The 11,586-nt window shown below is 55.3% G+C and overlaps 1 protein-coding gene across 1 annotated transcript; it reads left to right on the top strand.

The window, feature by feature from the left end:
* The first annotated feature begins 3,498 nt into the window (after positions 1–3,498).
* Positions 3,499–8,116, top strand: COPS9 (COP9 signalosome subunit 9). Its single transcript, XM_032857655.1, has 3 exons — positions 3,499–3,592; positions 5,324–5,396; positions 7,846–8,116. The coding sequence occupies exons 1-3, from the start codon at positions 3,530–3,532 to the stop codon at positions 7,881–7,883; spliced, it is 174 nt and encodes a 57-aa protein (XP_032713546.1). The 5' UTR covers positions 3,499–3,529; the 3' UTR covers positions 7,884–8,116.
* Positions 8,117–11,586: the final 3,470 nt, after the last annotated feature.

Genomic DNA, 11,586 nt, shown 5'->3' with positions numbered 1-11,586 from the left:
AATTCCTGACTTAAGACACTCAAATGCTTCTGGTTTTCTTTCAAGAAACGGCCCTAGTCAGGCCATGTTTCCTTTCCTATTTGACAAATGAATCACGGCTCTCACTCAGGACTCTGCTGTACGTGTCACCCTCTTACCTAAACTCACAGCCCCTCGGAGGGGTGCTGCAGGGCCTCTGGAGTTGCTGCAGGGCCCCTGGAGTGCATGGGGGAAACTGAGGCAAACAGACACCAGGGCACTGCCTGACTTATTGATAGGGACCCAGATCCAGGCAGCCACACCCCAAAGCCCCTGCCCTTGATCATGGAGGCCGACAGCAGCCAGACCCCCGCGGCCACCCCTGGGTTGGGGGCGCTGCCTGTCCCTCCAGGACACCAGGACAGCAGGAGCTTAGCCTTTGAGGAAGGGCCAGGGCCTGGGTGCTCTCTGTCTGTAAGGGGAAGGCCCTGGAAACCTGGACGCCAGCACAGCAGGTCAGGGGCTGCAGGAGGAATGGGGCTACCTGCCCTGGGTGCTCTGGAGGGAGGGAAAGACGGGCAGGACATTTGCATGGTGTCTCTGGGACCATCCTCTGCACTGGGCGCACTGCTCTGCAGGTGGAGCCCCTCGGGCAGGCATACAAGCGTACAAGCCACAGACCCTGCTGGTCACCTCCCATGAGGTGAGAAGAAATTGCTCTAATGAGCTACAACCAGCTTTTCTTTTGCAATAAAATAATGAGAAACACTGTGTATTTAAATGTAGATGGGGAGGCAACTCTCCTGGGACAGAGCACAGCCACCCAGACAGGTGCAGAGGGTGCTGGAAGGTGGGAGGTGCCCAGGGCAGCCTCCAGGGGCTGTCCCTCTCACTCCAGCCACGCCTCCTGCCCCAGGTGACACTCTGCAGGGGAGGCCTAGCCAATGGCTTTAGGAAAAGCCAATACCTTCTTCATCTCTTTCCCCACCTTGAGCTGGTGTGAATTTGGTTTCTGTAAATTAAGAGATAGCCATGTGAGAGGATGAGTCTCTCAGTTCTCAGGGGACAACTGGACTCGACCGAACATACCAGACAAAAGACATGCCTTACAGAGGGATTTCTGCGTTGTTTGTTAACATGTCGGTTCGCGTGTGTGCATGGTCATATTCCCCTAGGATGGTCACACAGCCAGTTAGCGCGCGCATTAAGGAGCCACCACCCAAGCCCCTCTCCACAGCGGCTCCGGAGTAGCCAAATCCAGGTTCCCTCTGGGAAAGACCATATGGTGCCTGGCTGGCGGACCCCCTCCTCAGTCTCTGGCCTCAGCAGCCCACAGCTGCCTCGGGACGTCCATTTGCATTTAGGTTCCTAAGATGCCTCACTTTTGTCCTCTTCTCAGAGGAAGAAGCCCCAGCAGGAGCCATCCTCAGCTGGCTCCCCACCTGCTGAGCTCCCACTCCCATCTGGCTGGCTGCTGCCTCCCTGCTCAGCTCACATCCAACAGGCTCAGTTCTCCTCTATGCACCTCCTCCTGACCCCTCTCCGCATTGCAGGCAGACCTCATGGGGGACCCTCCACTTCCTGCCCGGTGCCCTCAGCCCCTCAACCCCAACGTCGCAGCACTGAGCTCCTCACCAGAAGCAAGCATCACCCATGGCCACTGTCTTCTCATTCCTGCCTCGGTGGCTGGGAATGCGCCCCCCTCCATTTTGAAACCACTCAGAAGAGAAGCCTGTTGGTGGCCAAGGAGTCGTGGCTTCTCCGGTCGGACTTGCTCTCCAGACTTCAAGGTGATTTGTGTCACCGTGACACCTGAGGCTCAGCCACACTCCAGCCTCTCCTCCCCTCTCCCTGAGCCCTGCACTGCCCACATGGGCCACTGTCCACTGCCAGTCTGGGCTCATTCCCTATCTCCCTGCCTTGTCCTCCCATCCCTGCTTCACTCGTAGCCAAGCCCCCAGGCCTACCTACTTCCAAAAGTCTAGCTCAAGTATCTCACACTCTCCTTTCCTCACTCCCCTCTCCTTCCTTCCCACTCCCTCCTATCCTCTTCTCTCATTCACATACTTTTAAAAAATTATAATAAAATACATATAACATAAAATTTACCACTGCAACTGTTTCTAGGTGGCACTAACCACATTCACCCTGTCATGCACCCATCACCACCACCCACCTCTAGAACCTTCCATCTTCCCCAACTGAATCTCTGTCCCCATGAAACACGGACTCCCCATCCCTCCCCAGCCCCCAGTGCCCACCCTTCTGCTGTCTGTCTCTGTGACTCTGACAACTGTAGGTACCTCGTGTCAGTGGAGTCATGCAAGATTTGTGTGACAGCTCATTTCCCTCAGCATAATGTTCTCACGCCTCATTCATATCGTAGCACCTGCCCTTTTACGGCTGGATAGTATTCCATTTTATGTACCTACAGTACACAGCTCGCTCAACTGTTCAGCTGTCAAAGAACACAGAGTGCCTCCACCCTTTAGTTCTTGGGGATAGCGGTGCTCTGAACATGGGGTCCAATGCTTCACGAAGACCCCGTTTCCACTTCCTCTGGGTGGAAGAACTGCATTGTGGGATTGTAGGGTATCTCTGTGTTTAATTTTTGAGGCACCCCCATGCTGTTCTCCACATTCCCACCAGCAGTGTGCAAGTGTCTCTATTTCCCCTCATCCTTTCCAGCACTTGTTATCCTTGGGGTTTTTAAAATAGCACCTGTTCTAGGGAGTGTGAAGTGGGTTTGACTGCATTTCCCTAACGCTTAGTGGCGCTGAGCACGTTTTCATGGGCTTCTTGGCCATTCGTCTATCTACTCCAAAAAAAGGTGTATTTAAGTTACTTGCCTTGGACTGGGATTTGTTGTGGTTGAGTTTAGGATTTCTCTCTATATTCTGGAAAGTAACCCTTTACGGAGTGTGTATATACATGTACCCACGTGTGTAATTTGCAAATATTTCTTGGCCACTGCGCTGGTTGCCTTTTTACTCCTCGGACCATTCACATTCTCTTCTGTGAAGCAGAGCTGACCTACAATATCATAGCAGTTTCCGGTGTGCAACACGGCGGTTTGACAATTGCACACCATCTGTCCCCGTGAAAAGCTATTGCAATGTCATCGGCTGTAGTCCCCAGGCTGTACTTTTCATCCCCAGACTATCTTATTTTATTTTATTTTAATATTTTTTTCGGAGACTTTCACTTTATGGCTGGAAGTCTGTACCTCCCGATCCCCCTCTCCTGTGTGGCCTGCCCCCCACCCCGCTGGGGCGGCAACCACCAGGCTCTTTCCGACTCCGCATATTCTGTAAAAGCCATCTCTTGCGCTGCTCTGCGTCCCAGGCCGTTCGGGCCGAGCTGTCTGTGGCCGCGGGTCACCCCCGAGTCCCCCGCGCAGCCTCCCCCGCCCGGCTGTCAGGAGAACCGGGACCGCCCGGCCCTGGGTGCCAGGAGAACCATAGAGTTGGCCGACCTCGGGCGTCTAGAGGCGCCACGGCCGAGCGTGCACCGGAAGGGGCGTCAGGTCGTCCGGAAGTGGGCCGGGGATGCACGGGGCGCGGCGGACGAGATGAAGCCGGCGGTGGACGAGATGTTCCCCGAGGGCGCCGGGCCCTACGTGGACCTGGACGAGGTGACGAGGCCCGGCGCGGGCGGGGGATGGCGGCTGGCAGGCCTGTGCTCGGCGGCGCGAGGGTGGGCCCTGCGGCGACGGCGGGCTGCGAGCGCGGTGGTCCCCGGTCGGGTCCTGGCAGACGCGGTCTGCGGAGGCGGCGCGGCCGGAGCCCGGGAGCCGGCTCCGGGCTGTGCGCTCGCACGGGGACCCGGGCTTTGGCGCTGGTGCCGGGTGGGCAGGTGTCTCCCTGCTTCGTGGACGCGGGGTGTTGCGGCCGACGCTGGTGTTCCGTGAGCTGGTGACCCCAGCCCCTAGTGTCGGGTCCGCTGCCCGCCGCAGGGCCTCGTTTCTCTCTCGGGAAGCTCAGGGGGCAGACCTTGTCTCTGCGCCGGGAGATTTCCGTACGGCGGCGAGAGGCGGGTGGCGGTACCGAGTGCTCAGAAAGCCAGAGGTGTCGGATAGGAGCGCGCCCTCCCGGCTTGGGGCGGCCCAGCGCAGGCTGCCCACGAGGCGATGGTGCAGGGCCTGCTGGTGTTGGCGGACGGGGCGGGCTGCAGGAGGAAGGCCTGGAAGGAGTCAGAGTCCTGAAGGCAGGGCCGGGCCCGCCCCGCATCTTAACACCGGCCGCGAGGTGCCCGAGCCTGGGGGGAGACTGCCGCTGGAAGAGCTGGCTTGGCGGAGCATGAAGCGGCCCGTAGCTGTGCCGGGACAGGCGGGCTCTGCACCCCACTGATGAAACAGGAGACCCCGGTTTCTCCCTGGGTCCTCCGACGGCCTCGTGCGGAATCGCCGGAGGGCACCGTGAGAGGGGTGAAAGGCTTCCGGGCAGGTCGCTGTGGAGACTTTGGGATTGGGTTTGGAGGCAAGAGAGCGGAAGACTGCTCACAGGAGCCTTGTGGAGGGTCCCAATGAAGGCAGCACCTACGGGCGGAAGTAGGCACTGACTGGACGTGGTAGCGAGTGGTGGTGTTAGCGCGGCTTGCTATGGTAACAGGAAGGGAGGCAGGTTGAGAAGAGAAGAGAGGAGTCCGAGAATCCTGGGCTTTTCTCTTGGGTTTGGGTTACTGCGAGCAGCCATGAAAAGGAGCATGGGAGACGCCAGCTACTCCAGAGCCAGGAAAGGTCAGAGCAGGCAGCCTTGGAAAGTCGGGGTCAAGGCAGCAGCAGGGACCTCTGCTCTGACCATCCCTGTGTGACTCTTACAGACACCCCAAATCTGGAATGGGTCAGGTTGCCCGAGTTTGCTTGTCGCATGGTTTTACTGCCACCATAAGCTGTGGCAGTGGGGGTGCTGTGATGGCATTCCCCAACCAGAACCCCAGGTCAGGAGGTCAGTTTCCCATGGAAATGCTGTGGTTCTCTGAAGAAGCAGAGGGCCATCCAGGGGAGAGAAATCCTCAGCCCAGTTTTGCACTCGGTTGAGGCCACTGTGGCAGCGTCTTCTAGGGAATTAGAATGTCTGCTCAAGGTTTACAGAGAAGTGGTGTTCAGGGCAACAGGATTCTGTTTAAAAAGCAGGAGGAATCGGGGAAGGTGAGACCCAAGGAGACCTTCAAAATAATTCCTTGGAATGCCACCTCTCCCACCTGCTTCCTTTGCCTGAAACTAAGTTTTGACTCCAACCTGGGAGTCCTCCCAACCTTTCCATTCCTTGCCTTCCTCTGCCATGGAGTGGGGTGAGCCCTGTAAGGTGCTGTCCCCATTCTCCCGGAAAACAGCACTGACACCATGTCACCTCTCCCTTCCCAGGCAGGAGGCAGCACGGGGCTCCTGATGGACTTGGCAGCCAATGAGAAGGCAGTTCATGCAGACTTCTTCAATGGTAAGGATGCTGGGATTGAGGATTCCAGTTTTAATCGGAATGTTTCTTTTGTGTTATACAGTGGAATGCTTTGTGACATGACTGGGGTCCTGGAACAGGAAAGCCCAGTTGTGGGCCATTCTCAGAGCTCAGTGCAGTTTATATAAAATGACAACATGGGCTACCAGCGCCGGCAGCCAGCCCTTTTTCAGGAGACAGTCATGTAAAATGGCTCCCAGTCTGCAGTAGTCAGACTTGAGCTATAGCCACACCTTTGTCCCCCTGAACCTGTCACAGAGGCCCGTCTGTTGCTTATGACCCGGGACACAGGTGTAGGAACCCCTCTGGGCTTTCTCACCTCTGCTTTCAGAGGATGGCTGGCTTTTCTTCCTGCTGTGTGTGGCTGGGTTCTGGTCTCTTGGCTGCCTTCGCAGTGACAGCCAGCTTTCCTCGCCCTTTTCTCTCAAAGCAGGGCTTGGTTGTACTGAAGAGCTTTTGTGCTGCTTCCCAAGAGCATGGATGGTAAGCGGTAGCAAACTGAGTTGTGCGTCCCTGTCCCACAGGCTGAGGGCTATTTCTCTTGCTGTCTTCTGATTTCCTGAGACCTTATTCCTACAGATTATACTCTTACTAAGGGTTCAAATCATGAGCGGGAGCACAAGACAAGTCTTCTTAGGACACTGTCTGTCATCCTTCTTTTGTCCAAGGTGCCTGCCACTACAGAGAACTGTCACCAGTTGGTGGCAACTGGGATACTACCAGGCCACATTGGTTTGATGTGCCAAATCTCCCCTGGAGCCTGAGTCCATGTTATTTTATCTGGTATCTTTTCGGCAAGTTGTTGCCTAAAGAGAAGCTGGGCTGCGCAATTAGGTGCTTTCTTCCCAGGGAGCTTGGCCGCTCCACTGAGGTGACATCAGGCTGCCAGCAGCCTTGAGGATGGGGACAGCCTTTCTCTAAGGTCTCCAGAGCCACCATGTGAAAGCTGTCATTCACATGGGGTGACCTTGGGGGGCCCTTACCGTAGCAGGGTGGGGTGATGTCTAATACCTCTGGACCCTCTCCCACATGTGATGATCTCCTCAAGGTCCCACGTGTCCTCTGGATTTGCAGACTGTTGGCTGTGTTCTAGTGTTCGAGTTCATGTGGTTTCTGAAAATAGCCCTCTAATTCTGCCAAAAGGGTATCTAGGAGGGACCTGGGCTGCCCTGCTAAGGGAGCGTGAGCAACACAAGCACAGTGGGGATTTCCTCCTTCTGGGTCAGGCCTGGAAAGGGAAAAAACACAGAAGAACTTCACACCGCATCAGTCTGCCCACCAAGACAGCTCATGAAGTGTGTGCTGCCCCATCAGGTTGTGACAGCCCCCTGTGTTCAGGAAGCCACTTGCTGTGAGAAAGCCATGAGCACTTTGAATAGAGTTTCTCCAGAGTGTTTGCTCCTAGAGCAGAGCTTCTGACCTCTGGTCCCCTGGGCACTGGGGTTCAGACCACAAACAAGGCTTGCTCTTTTCACTCACTGTGTTTGATAAAGTAGGGGAGCGTTAGACATGGCAGCCCGCAGGGACAGCCATGATGAGAGCCCTGGCAGAGGTGGGTGGCCTTGTTTCTAGGAGCACATCAGAGGGCAGTGTCTTGGGGGGTGGGAGGTGGTGAGAGGAGTTAGCTGTGGCTGCGGGCTGAGGAGAAAGTACACAGGGCTGTAGGACCACAGGCCAGCCCTGCTGTGGTGGGACCACCCACATCAGTGCTGAGCACAGGGGGTTGGGACACCGCCTTCCCTGACGGCCTGTGACATCTGGCATATGGAGATGCCACCAGGGCCTTCCACTCACCCTCCTTCCAGCTCACCGTTTATCCTGCACAGCTTGAACTCGTGGGACTATGAGTAGACCCTCAGTTTTTCTCTCCCCATCGTGAGATCAGGGCATGCTTATTGTAGATGGTTTGGGAAACCCATAGACAAGTAAATAGAAGGGCACAGTGACCTTGAGTGCCACCCATCCTACTAATTAGCATGCTATGAGTGTGTTGCCCTTCTTCCTCTGGGAAGGGCTTGGACCGTGTCTCAAGTGTGACCATCAGTCGCACTCCCTTAAAGACAGCTGTTCCTGCCTGGCCCAGTTCTTCTAGCACCTTCCTCCCAGCTGCCCTCTGCATTTTCATGCTTGCTTGGGATCCTGTGCCTGCCAGCCTTCCAGCTGCCTCACCTCCACCTCATCCCCACCTCCATGCATTTTCTTAAGATGTTACCTAAATAGAAGATTTGCTTCCTGCACCACTCTCTCTGGTGGATGGGGTGACCTCTGCTGGATAAAATTGAGTCTGTCATGGGAAAAGTCCTTTATTTAGGTTGTTTAGTGCTTTTTCTCTATTTTGAGAATGAATGACTGTGTAATTCATTTTGGAGTTATATTCTCAATTATTAACCTTGTGTGCCCCATTAATATGTGGTTTTGTTCATTTATGTAGATTTCGAAGATCTGTTTGATGATGATGATATCCAGTGAGATGCCATCCAGCGGTGCATGTGGTCGTGTGTCTTATGAGCTGGTGTGGCGGCGCTCCTCAGAGGACAATTTCAGACGGTCCTAAAGAACTCATGGACGTTACTTGAAATTAGGAGATGGTTAACCGAGAAAGAGTAGGATGGTTTTAACTATCTGCACGAGGCCCGCTAGTCTCTGAATGTGACCGGCTTCTGTCCTTCAATTAAAAGGTGATGCCATCATTTTCAGGGTAATTTTAATTCTTGGATTTTCGAGCAGATATTACAATCCCTAAAAGCCTCTGCATACGTGTGGGTACCTGTGTGTGTTGACATAGTGAGAGAAACATGTTGGTCAGCTTATAGATACACTGTGTGCTTTTTTCCCTGAACATGGGAGTGACTTACTGTGAGGCTCACAGCCTGCGAAGCAGTGTTCATGTTAGATCAGTAAGCAGCGCAGGGCGTGCAGGGCCTCCCTCCTGCCAATCTGTTAAGACCTTATTCTGGTGGGAAGGTGTGTTTGTCCCTTCACCGATCACAGTCGGGCCTGGCATCCCCTACCTCAGCCCCTGCATCTGCATCCCGAGACCAGAGGCTCGAAGACTCGGAATGACTAGACAGTGACCCTGACAGAGGAGCTGGGCCATTCCAAAGGGAATATAACATGGAAGGGAGAGAATTTGTCTCTCTTCTTGGCCCAGCTCAGCAGCAGATAATGGCTGTAAAAATTAAGGTTCCTAGTTCATGTCGATCTCACAGCAAAGAGTTTCTCTGGCCTGGAAACACCCATGCCATACGAGTACCGCAGCCCCAGGCTGGGCTAGAGTTAGGCTGGGCACCTGCCAATCCCCTGCCTGGGAGATCGTGCCAAACAGCATCACCCTGATGGCCTGAAGACAGATGAAGTCCGAAGCTGGGGGAGACCTCAGCTCTGCAGTGTTCTCATGAGCAGCATGCGGGTTTCCAGTCCGTCACTTAGATGGGGCCCCTGCCCTGAGGCCATGACAGCCAAGGCCCTGGGAGGACTAGTTTGGCAAGCTTCCCTGGGCGGGAGTGAGGGCAGGGTCATGGCCTAGTGTCCCTGCCAAGACCGGACAGATGTGCTCTGTGGTGTCAGGACCCCCTCACCTGAGGCTGGGCCTGGCCTGGGACTTGGGGCTAACTCTGTGTCGGAGGCTCAGAGGGTCGGGCTTCTCCGCAGGTGAACTGCACACTGTCTGTGTTCTGAGAGCAGCTTCCTCGGGTTTAGCTTCATTCGTGAGCAGTTTTTACCATTTCCTACATGGGGTCCTCAGAACAGGCCCCAAGGGGTCCGTGGGGATCACCAGGTATCAGGGTGAATTCTTCAGTGGTTACCCTGTGGTCCTGATCTGTTGTGGTTTACAGCAGTCCTGCGAGGCTTGTGCTGCACCGTGTCAGGGTTGACCATGGCTCAGCCCTGCAGTGACCCCTGTGTTATATGTCTGCAAGCTATGGACCCTGCCCAAACACCTTGCTTATTGGGCCTCTGTTCCTCGTCAACAAACAAGGCCCTCGGTCCCTGAGGTACCCCCTGGTTCTTGGATCTGTGCTCTTTAGCAGGAGAGAGTGACCAAGGTGAAGGAAGAATGATGCACAGGAACTCAATGGCACAGTGTGCCCCAGTGAGGAGCTGGCATGAGGACCCCAGGGGGCTCTGTGTAGGCCTTAGAATTCTGGACTGGTCTAGTCCAGGCAGCTCTGTGAATGACAATCCCATGTGTGTTGCATGTGGTGAGACCTGATTAAGCATTTGAGCAGTAGACCTCCCTTTGCCTTCACAGAATCTGCAGCTTCCTTGGGACTGTGAGGCTCAGAGACAGAATTTACGCCCTCCCCTTGCCCCCCTCATTGTGCCTGGGCCAGCCCCATGAGGGAACGTTGAGGATGTCTGGGGTCATAGCAGCTTCCGCTTATTTTTGTGCCTGTGCCGACTCCTTTGGCAAAAGTCTTGCCATCGTTAGTAATATATTTTTATTGATAGTGACAAAAACACTTTCTCTTACTTCTTACATCTAATTGCCTTGATCTCGGGGACACATGCGCCCATCTGCCACATTTAGAAATGTAGAATTACACCACAGTTGACCCCAGGCCTGGCTGCCAGCCAGGCCTCTAGCTTGGCCGTGAGATGGTGAGGCGCAACTGGGCTGGAGTGGCTGTTGGCTTCTTGGAGAACTGGCTGAGGGCAAGGAAGACCTCTGGGAGTCAGGAGAGGACTCTTCAGTGAGGATGGGAGGGGCTTCTGCACCCCTGCCCTTGAGAATGGGAGCAGGGACTTGTTGGAGGGCTGGAAGGGCCAGTGAGTGGCGGACAGTGGCCCCAGCCGCTGTCCTGCTTCCTCTGCCATGGGCTTCTCCAGCCAGGGGAAACGGGGTTCTGATGGTGCTGGCTATTCCTGTCCCGGTGTCCCCACTTCTGGGAGCTGTGTCCCCAAGAAGGCCTCCACTTGGTGCACCCACCCTTGGTCCTCCCTGGGACCACTCAAACCCCTGCAGTTAGGGAAGCACCTTTCTGCCAAGGGGAAAGCATCCAAGGGATGACCACCGCTCCATGGCTGTGGCGGGGTCCTTGGAGAATAGCCTGCTAATGTTAACTGTTCGGGAATCCTTGGGATCCGAAGCTCCTGGTTCTTGGATGTGAGGATGCTAACAAGAGGGAGCCCTTTTTGGACCTTGTGACCAACCCCGTGGGGGTGGGGCTTCAGAAGCAACTGGAGAGTAGGATTGGGTCCTACTGTCGCAGTACTGCAGTCAGGGCCTCTGAAGGGACCGTCTCCACTCCCCGTCCTCCGTGTCTCCTGGGCGGGGTCAGCGTTCGCCCCACGCCAGCCTTGGCCCTGGGCCTTGTTTGGAGCAGACATGCCTGTGGCCTTTGCGAGGACTCCAGATACTGCCAGGGAGGGGGGCAGGCCTCTGAGCACTTGCACAGATGCCAGACAGCTGGGCTAAGTGCGCTTCCAAAACAAGTCACAGTTTTTAAAAAGCAACATCAGTGATTTTAGAAATCTTACCGCTGTGAATTCTGCCTGGAGCCAGAAAGGGAAAGTGCTGAGGAGAGGTGCTCAGATAAAAAGGCCCCTTGTTTCTCAAGAGGCTGAAGACGGACACTGAGGGGCAGTCACAGAAGCGAGGCCTTGGCCAAGGGCTAACGTGACTGAACACCCCCCCCCCACTCTGCCTGCTCCCTCCCAGGGCACAGGCTCAAGGGGAACGAGCAGCTTGCCCACAAGCACCTCGAGGCCTGTTCTTGGCTTCCAACATCCAGCTCAGGTTGGCACGGAGGTCAGCTGCACGGTGAGGTCTGCAGGTGCCCATTGTATTGTGGGAACCATTGTTACACCTGACTGGTCAGAAAATGAGCTACTCGTGGGTATGACTGTAATGGCTTTCATCACGTGTCATTTTGGGGAGGGCATGTGATTCCCCGGGAATGGCGAGTGCCCTGCAGTCCAAGATGATCATCCCTTGGGGAGGGGCGGTGACAGAGAAGTCCAGGCTGTCCCGACCTATGCACTAGATGACTGTGCACTAGAGGGACAAATTATAACCAAGCAGTGGCTGCCACATACTAGATACTCAGTAAATGTGTGTCAAACGTAAATCAGTGGTATTTGATCTTGGTGGCTGCACTGGTTTGCATGCCTGCCGGCAGCATATGAGGGTACCTTGTCCTCTGCGTCCTCGCCAGCACCTGTAGTTTCT

This window comes from Lontra canadensis, unplaced genomic scaffold, assembly GCF_010015895.1.
Source record: "Lontra canadensis isolate GAN:19392208 unplaced genomic scaffold, GSC_riverotter_1.0 scaffold13, whole genome shotgun sequence".
NCBI classification, from domain to species: Eukaryota; Metazoa; Chordata; class Mammalia; order Carnivora; family Mustelidae; genus Lontra; species Lontra canadensis.
This window is presented reverse-complemented; position numbering and strand designations above follow the sequence as displayed.

Excerpts from the sequence above, each read along its gene's own strand:
- COPS9 (XM_032857655.1), top strand. The coding sequence starts at position 3,530 with ATGAAGCCGGCGGTGGACGAGATGTTCCCCGAGGGCGCCGGGCCCTAC. Across the intron at positions 3,593-5,323 it reads CCTACGTGGACCTGGACGAG|GCAGGAGGCAGCACGGGGCT; the intron begins GTGACGAGGCCC and ends CTCCCTTCCCAG. Across the intron at positions 5,397-7,845 it reads TCATGCAGACTTCTTCAATG|ATTTCGAAGATCTGTTTGAT; the intron begins GTAAGGATGCTG and ends TCATTTATGTAG.